Raw genomic sequence first — 15,590 nt, 5'->3', positions numbered from 1 at the left:
CTGAGAGGATATGTGTTTATACTCTTCTAAGACTATTTTTGAGTCACTTGCTGACATGCAGGACACAATAGGCTCCCAAACATTGTGGAACACTGAAGATAAACAAGAGCAACTGCAGTCTTTAGCAGCTCCCACATTTTCAAATCTGGGGAGACCATTGCAACATAGATGGAGGCAGCTCTTTTAGGGCTGCCTCTGTACAGTGGGTCCCTTGTGGCTACTGTCCTGGTTTCTGGTGGTTGTTCCTCACTAGAGTCTCCTTTGTTTTATGCAGTATAATTTCTTTCTTTCTCTTTCTTTCTTTCTTTCTTTCTCCCTTTCTTTCTTTCCTTTCTTTCTTCTTTATTTTTTTTAAGATTTTATTTATTTATTTGTCAGAGAGAGAGCACAAACAGGGGCAGCAGCAGGCAGAGGGAGAAGCAAGCTCCCTGCTGAGCAGGGAGCCCGATGTGGGGCTTGATCCCAGGACCCTGGGATCATGACCCGAGCCAAAGGCAGACACTTAACTGACTAAGCCACCCAGGCATCCCTCCTTCTTTCTTTTTTTAAGATTTTATTTATTTATTTGAGAGAGAGAAAGAGAGCAGGAGAGGAGCAGAGGGAGAGGGATAACCTGGCTACATGCTGAATGTGTTGCCCAATGTGGGGCCTGATCCCATGACCCTGAGATTATGACTTGAGCCAAAACCAAGAACCAGATGCTCAACCGACTGAGCTATGCAGGCACACCTGCAGTATAATTTCTAATGCCGGCTCCTCCACCCCTCAGCTTAAATTCAGGCTAAAGGTTCCCCAGTGCTCCCCCAGCCCTGAACCCTGCTTCATTAGCAGCCCCTACCTTAGGCCAAACTTCAACCCTTGCTACCACTCCTACAACCTTCTTTTCCAGCCCAGATTAGGATCTCTGGGGTATCCTTTCCTAGAACCCAGCATGTGGTACAATCTCTTACCTCAAATGAAATTTAATACCTGTTACAGAAGTGGTTTGAAAATTTGTGAGTTTTAATCTTTTTCAGTATAGCCTGGCCTCCCAGGCCTATGTGCCAGTTTCCATTCTTCCTAGAGAATTTCCTATAAGCAATAATATTTGGAACCAATTAGAGTGCACCATCTTTGAAAGAGTCCATGTGACACTAGTGGGTCTTAGCTTGCATGATCCAAGAGTCTCTGGTATTGATGCAGCCTCGTGGCAACCAACAGACAAATCTCAGCTAAAGAATAATCATAGACTTTCACAGCCTTCTGTGTTTAGAAGCCAAAGCAGCAAGGATCTAAGGAAGACTGGATTGTGACACCCAGGAAGTTTCTATGTGAGGGGCCTGCAAAGTTCCAGTTAGGGAATGACCAAGGGAGGAGTCTGAGGCATAGTCTGAGAAAAGACCTATCACGGAATTGTTACCTATCAAGGAATTCAGAAAGCTTCCTAGTGAAGGCTTCAGGGGCTGATTCTGTAGAGGAGATAAAAAGTGACTTGTTGAGTCACTCAGAGAATTGGTCAGAAAATGACTTATTGATGTGTTCAAAAGAGAACCTAAATTGGAAGCAACTGGAAAATCCATTGGTTTACTTGGACAGGAAGCTGGGGCAAGTCTATCACAGTGGGATCCCTATAGGTGTGTATTGTTCATGGCTTGCTGCCAATTATACATTTGCCCCCTCCTGGGATGTCTTATAGCTGCTTGGAAACTGGAAATTTGGTACCCTCAGTGAATCAGGAACACTGCCTGAATACCTCTTGGAAGGTATCTTCCATTCCTTGATCTAAGTAGGCATTAGCTAAGCACTAGGAAGCCCAGGTTATATAGTTTTGGGTATGGCAGAGGTAGAACTTACCTCACCAGGTCCTTGAATCCATAAAACTGTTACGTTAATAGAGACCTAATCATGGTTTCTTCCCTGGTCCACTTTTCTCTCTCAGCCACTCATGTTTTAGGAATGGCTAAGCCAAGTTTGCTTAGCTCTTTGAAAGAAACCATTATGTAGATTAGAGGACAGGCTGATCACAAAAAATTCAGTCCCTACCCTGGATAGTTCTTTTCCTGCTCCCTCAGCTGTGAGCAAGGAAGCCAGAGGGCCCTGAGATGCTGGTCATGGTTCACATAGGACCCTCAGTCCAAGAAGAAGAGCAGACAAACCTTTGCCCATCATCCTGGACAAATCTTGAAAGAATGCAAGTGCGTGGGGGACAAGAGAGGCAGTCCAGAGTCACTTCCAAGTGATGGCAGGACATGACCCAAGGGATAAGAGTGGAGTTGTGTACCCATACTCTAGCCATGGAGGAGCAGTACCCCAGAGGCAGAGAACAGAGGAGGAGTGTTTGGAGGGTATGGCCACAGAGGGGAGCATCTTCTTGGAGTTTCCACTTTAGGAAAGGGATATTGGAGATTAATTTAGGGATTCCTTTAAGGGTCAAATAGTCTAGGGAGATAGTGAAGTCCAAGAAGACTCCATCTGCTAAATCACAATTGGAAGATGTTCTGAGTGTCAGTGAGCTGGGAGATGCCCAGAAGCTAAATGGCTATCTGAGTGGTCAAGGTGCTCCAGTGACCAAGGAATGGCCCCTACCACCAAGAGTGATGGTTGCCCAAGATTCAGGATGGCCAAGCCTTAAAGAACATGTTACTGTCATTACAAATGAGCAAATGAGGTCATAGTACTGTCATTACAAAATTATACACACACACACATGCAGACACTACTATAAAAGGATTCAGGGGCTTCTCAAAGTGAGTTAAGACCCCACTGCCCAGGACCTGGCTGAAATAGTCTTCCCCTTAGCTCTTTTACTATTTTGACTTTTATGTAGGGGTGTGTGTGTGTGTGTGTGTGTGTGTGTGCGTGTGCGTGTGTGTGTGCATAGAGGGTTACACAGGTGTTAAATGACCACAAATCCCCCATGCAACCTCTAAGATGGGAAAGGCTCAAATTGCAGGTAGAGCTGCTGAGCCAGCTTCAGGGCTTTCTCATGGGAGCACCCCTGGCCTCAGATAGCCTGGCTTCTAAGGACTCATAGGCTCATCCCCAGACAGCCTCAGGGGAGATACAACAGTTTCCCGGGTCTTATATGTACCCACTGCAGCCAGAGGAAGTAGTCTGGCTCAGCAGACCAAAGCTTCAGGCCTCAGGAAAGAGCCAGGACAATAATTTAGCCCCAGGTGAATAGGGACAACCTAGGGGACCCAAAACAAGAAAGCATGGAGTAGCAGATGCAGGATTGGGGATCTCCCTGCCCAGAGCAGGAAATTTGCAGACACCTTTGTGAGCAAGGCCCCTTGGTTTCTGCAGCGGAAGGAACAGTCTCCTCCCAAAAGTACCTTAGGTAAAAAGATGAGAAGCGTTTTCACTGGCATTGTCCCAGGAGAAAAGGCAAGGGCAGAAGTTCCCTGTTAAAGCTTAGCTGGTGTTAGCCTCTGTATGGAGCCTAGGCCCAGGTGATGGGACCATGGACACTGAAGCTTAGGAGAGCATGGTTCTTGTGGGCTTGATCTTGAAGAAGAATCTGGGGCTCAGGCATGGAAGAAAGTCAGTATCAGGAGGAAGTCCAGGCCCAGGCATAGCCTGCAGATGGGCATTCCTGTGACTACATGGCTCCCCCTTACCCAGATCCAAGGAAAGTGACAAGTGTATCGTGCAGGCCACATGCAGGCCCTGAGGATCAGAGTTGTCTCAGCAGGGATAAGTAGTTCAGAGACAAGGACAGAAATCCCCAGAAAATTGTAAGATTTAAGGATCAGCAACAGCGTTCATGCCTTCCAGGAAGCCTGCATCCCCAGCCACGCCCTGCCAGCATGGGCCCAAGATGCCAGCCAGGTACCTCTAGCCGTTCTTTCCACTCCCCCAGGCTCTGACTTTGGGGATGTATCTCTTCTAGTTAGCCAGAAAGTCCTCCTTCATCCCCTCCTAGGAGGAACATTTTTCTCAAAGGAAAATTCCAGTCCATGTAGAGAAAATCTATTAGTTCTCATGCTAGCACTTCCTTCAAAGAGGATAGTCTCTAGTTCTCATAACCAAGTATATTTATTCTTTCTGAATAGATTTGTTTCTTCTAATAGTTGAGTATCTTCTGTCTCTGCTGTGTTTGGGGTATATGTTTTAGAAATCCCAGGAGCCTAGGCTTAGAGGAAGGAAGGAGTCCATGTCACCTTATATTGAAGGACTGCCTGGATTTCTCAGAGGTGACCAGGGCCCTGGGAGGAAGTTGAGTGGTACCTCACACCTGCCCCCATCCCAGGTTCATTGCTCCTGCTCAGACGCCTTATTTTTAAAATACTTTATTTTTTTTTCATAATACTGTCATTACAAAAAAATACAAAAAAACTACTATAAAAACATTCAGGGGCTTGTCAAAGTGAGAAAACCTAAAGACCCCACCCCAGGACCTGGCTAAAGCCGTCTTCCCCTAGCTTCTTCACTATTTGACCTTGATACAACTGTGGGAGTGGGGTGGGGTCACACAGGCATCAAAGGGCTGGAAATTCTCCCACGCAGCCTCCATGAAGGGTAAGAAATAAGTAGCTTCACATATCACAAAATGGGATTTGGAAGTTTGGGGGTGGCTAGGCCCTGAGTTCAGAGGTGTGGGGAGAAACCTGTGACCCTGAATCTCTTGGTGGGGAATAGCTGCCACCTGACCCCAAAGCCCTTTCCCTTCCTGCTGAAGGCTGGGAGATGGACCCTGCCCCCTACCTCTTAGCCTTAATACTAGCAGGCCCTCTTCCCCTCCCTCCACCCTTGCACGCTCCTGAGAGCAGCAGGGAGGACAGAACTTTCAGCTCTGTGGGATCTGGGTAGGGGAGCTCTCAGGGAGGCTGCCAAGGGCCCTGTTCACCTTCCTGCCCCAAATGAAAAGTGTCTCGTGCTCAGTGGCCCGGTTCATGGGTTACGGACCTTCCCTTCCTATCTCAACTCCGCAGAGGCACAAATAGCTCTAGGTGAGTGCTTTGTGTGCATGAATGTGTGTGCATTAACTTTAGACATGGTGGACCTAGGGGTGAGGCGGGGGTGGGGAAGCAGTGTCCTTTCTATCTTCTTTGTCCCCCAGTAGGAGGAAGCTGAAGAGAAGGGAGAGGAGAGGTATTCCCAAAGCTGAGAGGGGAAAGAGGACATGCTATTTACAGGCATAGACAGGGAATCTCGGTATCTTCAAGTAGCACTCAGGTCACTCTCCAGCCACTGTCATGGGAACTGGATTCAAAGCTAGTGACATGAAAATTGACCCCTGGGCTAGCTCTCCCCACCTCCCACCCACTTCCCCAAGGCTGCCCAGCTCTGAAAGGGGTCAGGGACAGGAACATTTTCCTGAAAATCCAGTGGCTTTTTTTTTTTTTTTTCATTTTAGAAAAAGTTGCCAGTGTCCGGTGGACATCAAGCTGGGTGCACATTGGGTGGAGTGAGTGTAGGGGGTATTGCTGTGGTAGACTCTGGGCTGGCTAGGGCAGAGCCTAGGAACAGGGTAGGTGCTGCTTAAGTATCTGTCGTGTCTGTGGTGTTAATCTGTCTGGGAAGCGAACTTTGAACTCGACAATGAGGTCTCCTCGCTGGGTGGGCACTTTGGGGAAGGGAAGGCCCTCCCCACGGAGTCTCTTCACGGTGCCTGGCTTGATGACATCATTGCACGGTAATGGGATCACCCGGCCATCGATAGTGGGAATGTTCACAGTGCAGCCACACAGCGCCTGGGGAAAATGAGGCAGAGTGAGGAAAAGGTGGGGTAGAGTGGGAAGGGAGGAAAAGACTGAAGTGAGGAAAGAATGTGCCCATTTTCCCTCCCCTCCCCAACACACACAACAACCTGACCCAGGCCCTACCTCCTTGAGGCTAATCAGGGCACTGTAGAGCACGTTGGTGCCATCTCGACGGAAGTGTGCATGGGGCTTGTCTTTGAGCACAAAGACGATATCAGCAGGGATGTTGTCAGGTGTGGCATCACCCTCTTTGGGAAAGGTGATCTTGGTGCCTTCCTTCCAGCCACGCTTGATGACAATGTGCAGGATCTTGTCCTCGGTGCGCACAGTTCGCCCATCAGGATTGAGGCGCCGCCTTGTGATCTTCATGCGCTTGGTGGAGCCGTGGTAGATCTCCTCGAGGGACACCCGCAGCTCATGCACCACAGGTGGGTCCTGTACCTTACGCCGAGGGTACAATGGTTCTGGGGCTCGCCTTGGACCCCTACTCAGCCCATTGAAGCCAAAGCGGCCAAAGGCGCCAAATGGATCCTCATCTTCATCCACATCCATGTCATCTGGGTCAAAGCCACTGAAGGGTCTAGTGGACCGACTGCTGGCAAAGAAGATATCGAAGGGGTTGGAGCCACCAAAGAAGGAGGCAAAGGTGGCATGGGGATCCCCATGAAAGGTGTAGTGAAAGGAGCCACTGGAGCCACCCGATGAACCACCGCCGGTCTTCAGGCCTGGAGGGAGGAGAAGTTAGGGATAATGTGGCTGGTCCTGGCCCCATCCCAATCTCCACCCCCTGCCCTCTAGCTCCTAGTTCATGGGCCTAGAGAAAGAAGCCACCTTTAACTCCCATAGAGAGGGCTGGCAAAATAGAGTAAGAAAAGTCTCTGACAAGATTAATTTCTATTCTTAATTATATGTTTAATAATAAAGCGCATCATGAGGTTCAAAGAGGCTGAGTTACCCAAGAGGTAGAAAAGCCAAGGCTAGAAGACTTGGAGGATGGGACTTCCAGTCCTGTAGTCTCTTCCATGTCCCCATGACCCAAAGATGTCTCACAAAGCCTTAAGTGGCTGGCCTGGGATCACATTACAGTCATACCTGACTCCTAAATCTTTATCTCCCAAGACGCACAGAGCAAGAGGCAACTGGATAGATTTAACTATACAGGAAGCTAGTAAGTGACCTGTCCCAAATAAGGTGGGGATACAGTCCAGGAGGAAGCCCACTCTCATTGTGCTGCTAGTGTAGTTCCCCTTTTTCCTGACTCCTATCCAAATGGGAAATCAGGAGGGCCCAAAAAAGCAGGAAAGCTCATTGGCTTGGAGATGAGGAGCTGTTTCTTTCTTTTTATTTAATTTTATTTTTATTTTTGTTTTTTTTTCAAAGATTTTATTTATTTATATGAGAGAGTGTGTGTGCACGAGAGAGCACGTGCGCCCATGAGTGGGGGGGGGGCGGTGGGCAGAGGGAGAGGGACAAGCAGATTCCCTGCTGACCAGGGAGCCCTATGGTAGGGTGGGGGAACTGGACACGGGGGCTGGACACGCAGGGGCTGGATGAGGGGGCTGGACGAGCAGGCTTGATCCCAGGACCCCTGAGATCATGACTGGAGCTGAAATCAGATACTTAACCGACTGAGCCACCCAGGTACCCCGAGGAGCTTTTTCTCTAGAAAGTGTTCAAATGCTTTGTTTCCACACTCAGAGCTCATGGTATTGTACAACTCCAGGGGTGCCATTCATGCACTGGACAGACATAGAATACAAATAGGAATAGAGCTTCTTGGACTTGTACAACACCAAGCCCCACACCCCATACCTGATGTCAGAGCAACCAAAATGCATGAATGCGTTGGCACATTGCGGTCGTGGCCCTAGCTGCTCTCTCACCAGTCAGGTCCTGTCTAAGGAACTCAGATTGCTGGAGGCAGCCTCCATGGGGGGATGGTAGTGGTGGTGATGGGGTGAGGAGTGAGGGAGGGCGTTAACACTGAGAAATGATCTAGAATGTGTAGACTCATGGGTGGGGTGCAGGCTAGGGGAAAAGGGACTCTTTGCTTTGAGGCTTTTTATCTCGAACTTCCGTTGGTTGTGGAAGTCTAAGCCTAAATTAAATTAGCTTCTTATTTCGTGGGACCACAAGGACAGATTTGGGTTGCATTAGAGAGGCCGAGTGGCAGGCAGTTCACAGACTTGTGGCAGCTGCCTCTTCATCCCTCCCCTGAGACTTGGGGTCTGTTCTTTCCTTTTATTGAAGGTCTGATTATTAGGTGAGTTCAAGAAGCTTGGCAGAGCTCAGTGAGAGAGGGAGGCTGGACTGGTAACAACAGGAGGGGAAGCTTCTCTGTAGGGATCCCTGTTGTACCACTGCCACCCTTTTTTCAAGCTGGGAACAACTTGTACCCAGCCAGGGTTGTGCAGAGAGTCTGTGCACACTTCTGCTGGCTGGCTGTTGGGGAGGAGGCAGGGCAGACAGAAATATAACCCACATTTTCAAGGCTGCTTCTCCTTCCCGGGGCCCCAGGTTTCTCCTTAAGGCTGTGCTGCATTCTTTGGAGACCTCCTGGGATGTAGATCAACAGTAGAACCCAGTGTCTGGGCCTAGAGACTGAGCTTTGTCCTTCACTTAGGCTTGGTCATGCAGGAGGGGTGAAGTTTCTGGGTAGCTCTCCAGCTAACAAAGGTGAGGCCAAATGGAGAAAAGAGTGCAATTCCTAGACAGGTCACACGGTGGCATGGTGTGTGCACTGCTTCCCTCTTCCCACCCCTCCATCCCAGGGAGAAAAATGTCTTAGCTGAGAGAACACTGGGGATTCCAGCAGATGTCTGTGAATCTGGGAGCTGGCAAGTCTAGTAGGTGAGCAGGGAAAAACTGAAGGAACTAGTGGCACGGAGAATGAGAAGAGGTGGTTGGGAGGACTGGGGTGCACAGAGACACAAAGCAAGGAGGAGAGGAAAAGAACATTCTTTTGAGCACTTATCTACTATCTACTCTGTAGCAGGTACAGTACATATCATTAGCCCATCTAGTTTTGAGGCTGGAGTCGGGAGAGTGAGGAGGAGAATGTGGAAGAAAGGTAGATGCTGTTGGGCAGGAAGGACAGTTCCTCTTAGGAAGGAGAGTCCTCAGCTGTGGCAACGTCTCTTAATATAGCCTGACAGGTGCCTGTGGCTGGCGGGTGGCAGGCGGCCCTGAGGGGCAGGCCCAGAATTAGCAGCTACATCATGCCTGTGGGATGTACTGGGAGGGGCCGCCCTCTCAGAGGCTTTATTTGGGCCTTTCCTGCCACCCCGTGCGGGCCACCAGCTACTTCAGGAAGGGGGGCAAACTGCCAGCAGCAGTTCCCCTGCCATCCTTGGATCCCTGCCACTTCCTCAGGGAGGCAGAGCTCCCCCTCCATTCTGCTGGCTTGAAGTGGGCAAGATCATCTCTCCATATCAGAGTTCCAGTGGTTAATTCCCAGGCTGCTTAAGGGCCAGACTTTTATGCTGATGAATGTAAATGCTCTGTCCTCAGACCACCAAGCCACACACACTCCTTTTCCCCAACCTTCCCTATCAGCCAATGGAGCAGCAGGGACTTCAGGCTGGACTAATAAGGCTGGGAGGGAAAAGAGGGAGGGGGAAGGCCTCTGCTCCTGACTTCAGATGTCTCTAAGGCCTGAATTTGAGGAGAGAGAGAGGCAGAGAGAAGCGGGGAAAGCTATGGTAAGCCAAGGCTGGGTAGTGGGTGGTCTCTTCTCTCCTCTGGGTGTCAGTGCTGAGAACACTTGCCTCCCTCACCCCCTCCTCAGCTTCCAGTTGCCTGCTATGAGAACCGGCTTACCCAGCACCCCAGACAAGGACGGGGTCCAGGATCAGGCTGGAGCCCTACCCTCTTACCTTCCTCCCCATACTGGTCATACAGGCCCCGTTTCTTAGGGTCACTCAGCACATCATAGGCCTCTGCAATCTCCTTAAACTTCTCCTCAGCATTGGGTTCTTTGTTCTTGTCTGGGTGGTACTTCAAGGCCATCTTCCGATAGGCTTTCTTGATCTCATCTTCGTTGGCTCCCGATGGGATCCCAAGAATCTTGTAATAATCCTTTCCCATCACAGCCACTGGACCGGCACTTGTCTCCTTGTTTCTGAAAGAAACCCAGGGCCAGTCCTTGAAGCCCCTCTTCCCTCCTGACCCAGCCCTGCTCCTGATGATCTTGCGATCCCTAAGTGACTCACTGTGTGACTTTCAGCAGGTCATGCCTGTTCTGTAGGCCTCTGTCTCCCCATCAGTGAAATGAAAGGTTTGGACTAGATGATCTCTTCCAGCTCTGACATTCTAGGATTCTGTGATTCTTTCGTCAGCTCCTGGATTTTCCCAGCAGGAAGCTGGGGGCTGTGGCCTACTAGGGGCTAGGCTAAGGCCCAGGTCCCTGGGCCAGACTGAGGACCCCTGAGAGGCCCTGCTGCGTGAGGTGGCACCATGGACTGACAGGCCCACACACAGAAGCTGGCAAAGATCAGTGTACTGGGTGAGGTCACCTGAGCGTCGTGGTCTTTTACGCCATGCCTCAGGCATGGTGCCCGGGCTAAGGGCAACTGGGGCAGTGGCCCAGGACTAGGGACAGGCCCGGGTCTTTAGCCAGCTGTCCTGGCCAGCCAGGCTGAGTCAGGGTGTAGGTGCCTGGAGTCCTCTCCGCTCGTGAAGACCCCAGGCTCCTTGTCCCTGCTCTCCAGACGATGCTAAGCCTCACGTGTGATTCAGATCAGAGGATGACTCACAGCCTTTGGAAACTGCTGTTTCTAACTCCCTTATTAGCAGGGGAATGACACTGTCCTTCCTCCAACCAGGGCAATAGTTCTCTTTACTCATTTCCCAGTGTCTACACACAAAATGTGTATGAAGACACATCTGTGCCACCTAAGCACTAGTGTTAGTGAACAAAAGCATCCTGGGCATCCCTTTCTTAACCTTAGTTGTTAGAATAATTAGGCACTAATCACCATTTCCTTAATACCTTCCCTACCAGTCCCTCCTTCTCACCTGCCCAGTGGTTCAGGATCTGGCCCAGAGCCAGGCCCACACTCCTCTGATAGTTCCTTCTAAGCTGGATACAGGGGTATTTGTTTTGTGAGGGAGAAACACAGGGCTCTCATTCTTCCACCCTAATCTCCCTTCACCACTGCCTACATGGTAGGTAGGAAGGGAAGGGGACTTTCCTGTAGGTGGTCTCTTTGGGGAGATGGCCAGAAGCCATTCTCTAGCCCTTCAGAGGCTTGGCCAACCCCTACCAAAGCCCAGAGAATCAGAGTCTTTCTAGCAGTGTCCTGTGCTGGCAGCCACAGCTGAGGCCTGCTTTTCTGCCTCTGACTGCTTCAGTGAGGTATACAGGGTTTCCTGGCAGGAGTGAGGGCTGTAATGGGTAAGGGGAGGCCTTAAGGCCCCAGGAAGGCAGGGACAATGGCCCTAGCTCCTGCCACCACAGGGCCTGTTGCAGGTGGCTGAGTTGACTCATGGTTCTGGGAGTCACCTCACTCTGATGAAGAGAAGGCTCCATAAAGGCGGGTACTCCCCCCTTCTCCCCCTACCAGCATGTCACGCCTGGTGGGGGAAGCTGGGGTTGGAAGAGTGAGAGAAGAGCATCTGGGGGTGGGCAGCCATTTTCGGAAGCAACAGTAAAAGCCGTCTGAGAGGGAACTGGGGGTGGTCTGCCATCTCTGCCTCAGCCCACACCTTCTCCCCGCCACCCCAGGACTGGAAAGGAACCCTAATACACCAAGAGGGTGCCCCCAGAGAACCATAGCAGCTTCTAGGCAGAGGGCAAGTGGAACAGCTTGCCAATGCTCCCACCCTCCTCTTGCTGTCCCTGTATTACCTCCTCATCAGGCCAGCTTCCTTCCTGGCACTCACCTGATAACCGTTCTAGACCTACACTTCTCTTGTCTCCACAGACACAGGGCAAGCTCTTTCAGGAACTGCCTTTTTTCTCCTTTCCTCCCTCTCTCCCTCCCTCCCCATACCCACAAGCCACGTGTTGGAATGACAAAGGAGTCCCATGGCATGGCACTACCTTGGATGGAGAAGAATGAAGAGGATGTTCATGTAGAGGCAGGAATGAAAAATGAGAAATAGCAAGAAGGCCTGTATAGGGAGGGGGGATGGTTGATACAGAAAATGAAGTACTGGTGGAAGGAGACAAGGAACGACAAATGGAAACGACTGAGGTGGAAAATGGGTTACCAATGGGTTGAAAGGGAGAGATGTAGAGAGTTGAAATACTGGAGAAGATGTCTGGAAAATGGATGGATGCCTGAAGGGTTTGGTATAGGAGATGAATGACAAGGGGTGCAGTTCATTCAAATGTGAGGGTGAGGTAGAAGGAGGGTTCTTACATGTAATGGGGCTGAGATAAGGATGATATGGTAGGCAATGAAGGGGGATGTGATGTGGAGAATCTGACGTGGTAGGGATATGAGTGCCTTTCTCCAGAGGGACTTACCGGAACTTTACAAACCCATTCAGCGTCCACGCTCGAAGTTTTAAGGGCTCCAGCTGAATTTTAAACATCAAGCTGGCTAAGAAGTCTTCTCCCCAGAAGTGTGGGAAGCTCCGGAAAGCTCCTCGGGCCTGTAGTGGGGGTGCTGCTGGGGATGGGCAGGAGAGCACTGTGCGCTTAAACATGCCCAGCCCAGCCCCTCACCTCTGATCGCTCCGCTGGAGCCTGCTTGGAAAGCTGCAGCTCAGGAAGCCACCTCCTCAGGTTCTCAGAGGCACTTGCCCAGCAAGGCCTGTCCGGTGCAGCAGGAGCTAGACCTGATCCCCAGGTGTGGAGAGTGAAGGAAGAGGGTCCAGCGGCCACCTGCTCTCAGGTGCAGCAATGTCTGTATGAATGGCTGTATGGCAGTGTGACAGTAAGGCTGGCAGTGGCAAGCGTGTGCTTGCGAGTGGCAGCCTGTGTACTTGTGGCAGGTGTGATTGTGAGGGCCTGAGAGGCAGTGAGTTCCTCTCTCTCCGGGGAGGATCCGACCCCAATCCCCAAGAACCTACTCAATGAAGTCACTGACCCGGAGTCTCCTCCCTCGCAGATGGGCGGGGAGGGGCGGGGCAGAGCCGAGCTCGCCCGGGACAAAAGGCGCGGCGAGGAGAGGAGGGGAAGGGAGGCGAGGGGGCTCGGGCGGGGGAGGGTGGTCGGTGATGTCACCGACGCTGACAGGCTGGGCTGGCTCAGAAACGCCTCCGCCCGCGGAACCCAATCCGACCCGGCCCGACCCTCCCCCCCAGCTCAGACGCTGGCTGCCCCGTTAGAGGGTCGCAGACATCAAGCACCTTGCAGACCCCAGTCCCCGCACCACCACGGCAGAAGAAACGATGGGCCTTCAGTGTGCCAGCGCCCCCCCCATCTCACCCACCCCCTACACCAGGACCCCTGGCTCCGCGACGCCCCCCGCTCCCGGGACCCCTGAGTCCTGGCTCGGTGCCCTCACCAGTGAGGAGCTGCGGGCGCCACCGCGGTCCGTCAGACAGCCGCTGCCCCCTCCCCTGGCTCCGGCTCCGCCGCCTCCACTCGGGACAGGAGTCGCCTGCCCGCCGGCCGCAGACAGCGGGCCGGGGAACCCGCCCCCACGGCTCCGCCTCCGCACCGCCCATTGCGCGGCCTGCCCGTCACTCAGCTCACCCTCCGCTGTAATTGGACAGTCTTCAACGAGTGCCTTGGTGATAGCCGCCCATTCTCCGCCCCTGTCACCCGGCCACACGCGCACACATTCCGGGCAGTGATTGGTGTCGGTCTGATTGGTGCACTCTGGGATCAGTCAACCACACCTCTTCGCTAGCTCGTTGTGTCATTGGTGAAAGGGACAGAGGGCGGCGACTCTACGCGCCCTTTGATTTTATTGGTTGGTCTGTGGGGCTCAGACTCGAGACTGGGGGGCAACTATATTAGTCCAATCTCGGGTTTGAGAAGGTGGGACGTACTGGCCACCGCTCGAATCCCGGGAGAACCTTCTGGAACCTGTTTAACGTCAAAGGCAGCCTTAAAGGAAAACTGCCTACCAGTTGGCGGTGACTCTGGGCATTCTTTCCTTTCTTCGTTTAGGAGGGTAGGGGGAGAGAATAGTGTGGTTTGAGAGCTGTAGTCCCTCGACCAGGGTCAAAAGGTCACCCCTTCTTACCTGTCTTCCATCGGAGCTGTGGACTTCCAGCCCAGACCTGATTCAGCTTAGACCTGATTCAGCTTTACCTTATCTTGACCCGGAATTGACCTGAGATGACCTAGCAAAACAGACCCCGATAGACATGTGGAATTTAAGCACCCTTCTGCTTTCTCCTTTGTAACCTGGTAGTTCTCCCCAGGTTTAGTGCCTCCTCATTAATTCCTTTGTGAGTCCCCTTTTCATCCTCTGTATAATCCCCTCATCCCAGCTCCCTTGTGAGCAGCCCCTCCTCAGCAACCTCACAATTCTCATTAACGTTCTCTCTGTAATCTTTCATCCTACTTCCCCCTTGAATTCCCAAATGTTAGCCCACTTCTTTTCTTTCCCCTCTTCTTGGCTGGGTATGATCTCCTGCCTCCCCCCCACCCCCACTCCCACTCCCACTCCCACTCCCACCCTCACCCCCACCCCCATAATCTTCTGTTTTATCCTATCCTTAATCCGTTATCTACTCGTATGATCTCTCCTATCCTAACTTCCCCTTTTAACCCTTCATCTCCGCTCCACATGATTTCCTTAACACATCTCAGTCCCAACCCCCTCTCTCCCCCATTAAATCTCAGCCCTAGTGTCCCCGCTGTTCAGAGCAGGCAGGGCTGCGGAGGCGGTAGCCAGCGGAAGCCGACGCTTGAACAGACACGGTGCCTGGCGCCCACGTCACTGTCTCCCAGGCCCATCTGTGCTACAGGCAGCGGGGGTGGGGAGGGGGTTATCTGGGGGTGAGGAGGCGAAAGGAATTCTTGGGGGGTTTGAGGACAAAGGAAGGGCCGGGGCAGAAGCTCTCACCTCTCTTTCTTTGCCATTTCCCAGAAACAGTTTGGATACCCATGAGTTCATGCAATCTGAATAGAGCTGGACACTGAGGCTTGGAGAATATCAGTACCTGGGCCGCAGGGCAGAGCAGAGCAGAGCAGGAGAGAAATCTAGGGGGTCCTGAGGTCAGGTCTGCATATTCTCCATTCTCTGCCTTCTTTCTAGTGCTCACCGTGGTGATCCCAGGCGTAAAGGGGTGTGAGCTGTGAAGTAAGGAAAGGACGTGGGGTAAGAAGAGGATGGAGAAAAGGTGGGATGAGGGAAATGAGAGGAAGGAGGGAAGATGGGGTGAGGGGGATGGGAAGAGGAGGGGAGGGGAGAGGAGAAGGAGAGGGGTGGGAGGTCAGGATGGGGGTGAGAATGGAAGGAGAAGTGGGGAGCAAAGACTAGAAGGGAGGGGAGATGGGATGATGGAGGAATGGAATAGTAGTGTGACATGGAGATGAGCAAGGTAGGATGACGAGGCTCAGGACAGGTGCTGGCTACTTTGATCTGGGGGATCTCACTCTGCCACCTCCAGACTCATGGGGGCCCCGGCTGTGGGTGGTTCTACTTCCTATTCCAGTTCTATCTATTTTGCCTCCTCCAGCCTTGCCTGTGCTAGCACGGGGGCAGAGAGTTTAGTCATTGGCCCTTTACCTGGTCCCTGCTAATGCTATACTCTGGGCTTAGAACTTCGGGGGTGCAGGGCCATGCCTTCAGGTGCTGGTGGCATGGATTCCACTGTCTGCTGGGTTCTCTATTTCCACCGTGTACTATTGCCCGGGTATCAGGTGTGCATTAGGAAGCAGGGTGCACAGTGTGGCATAGGTGTAAGAATGTAGGCTCTGTTGACCTTGTGAGGTCACTTGCCACATCTGTGCCTCATTTCTATCTTTGTCTCAAGGGTATAGAAAAGAGCAGTACC

At 51.9% G+C, this 15,590-nt stretch overlaps 1 protein-coding gene across 2 annotated transcripts; it reads right to left on the bottom strand.

Annotated features, from left to right (window-relative positions):
• Positions 1 to 5,257: 5,257 nt before the first annotated feature.
• On the bottom strand, positions 5,258 to 13,304 carry DNAJB5 (DnaJ heat shock protein family (Hsp40) member B5). 2 transcript variants are annotated; one of them, XM_028115188.2, is made up of 5 exons: positions 13,142 to 13,304; positions 12,157 to 12,301; positions 9,560 to 9,804; positions 5,808 to 6,409; positions 5,258 to 5,675 (listed from the first exon to the last, which is right to left on the bottom strand). In XM_028115188.2, the coding sequence occupies exons 1-5, from the start codon at positions 13,302 to 13,304 to the stop codon at positions 5,442 to 5,444; spliced, it is 1,389 nt and encodes a 462-aa protein (XP_027970989.1). In that variant the 3' UTR covers positions 5,258 to 5,441. The 2 variants fall into 2 exon arrangements, with proteins under 2 accessions (XP_027970989.1, XP_087874871.1); XM_088018745.1 differs by lacking the exon at positions 12,157 to 12,301 and having other exon boundaries at positions 13,142 to 13,228.
• Positions 13,305 to 15,590: the final 2,286 nt, after the last annotated feature.

The sequence above is a fragment of the Eumetopias jubatus genome, unplaced genomic scaffold (assembly GCF_037043125.1).
Source record: "Eumetopias jubatus isolate StellerSeaLion01/CBP00866 unplaced genomic scaffold, mEumJub1_p1.0 scaffold_15, whole genome shotgun sequence".
NCBI lineage: Eukaryota > Metazoa > Chordata > Mammalia > Carnivora > Otariidae > Eumetopias > Eumetopias jubatus.
This window is presented reverse-complemented; position numbering and strand designations above follow the sequence as displayed.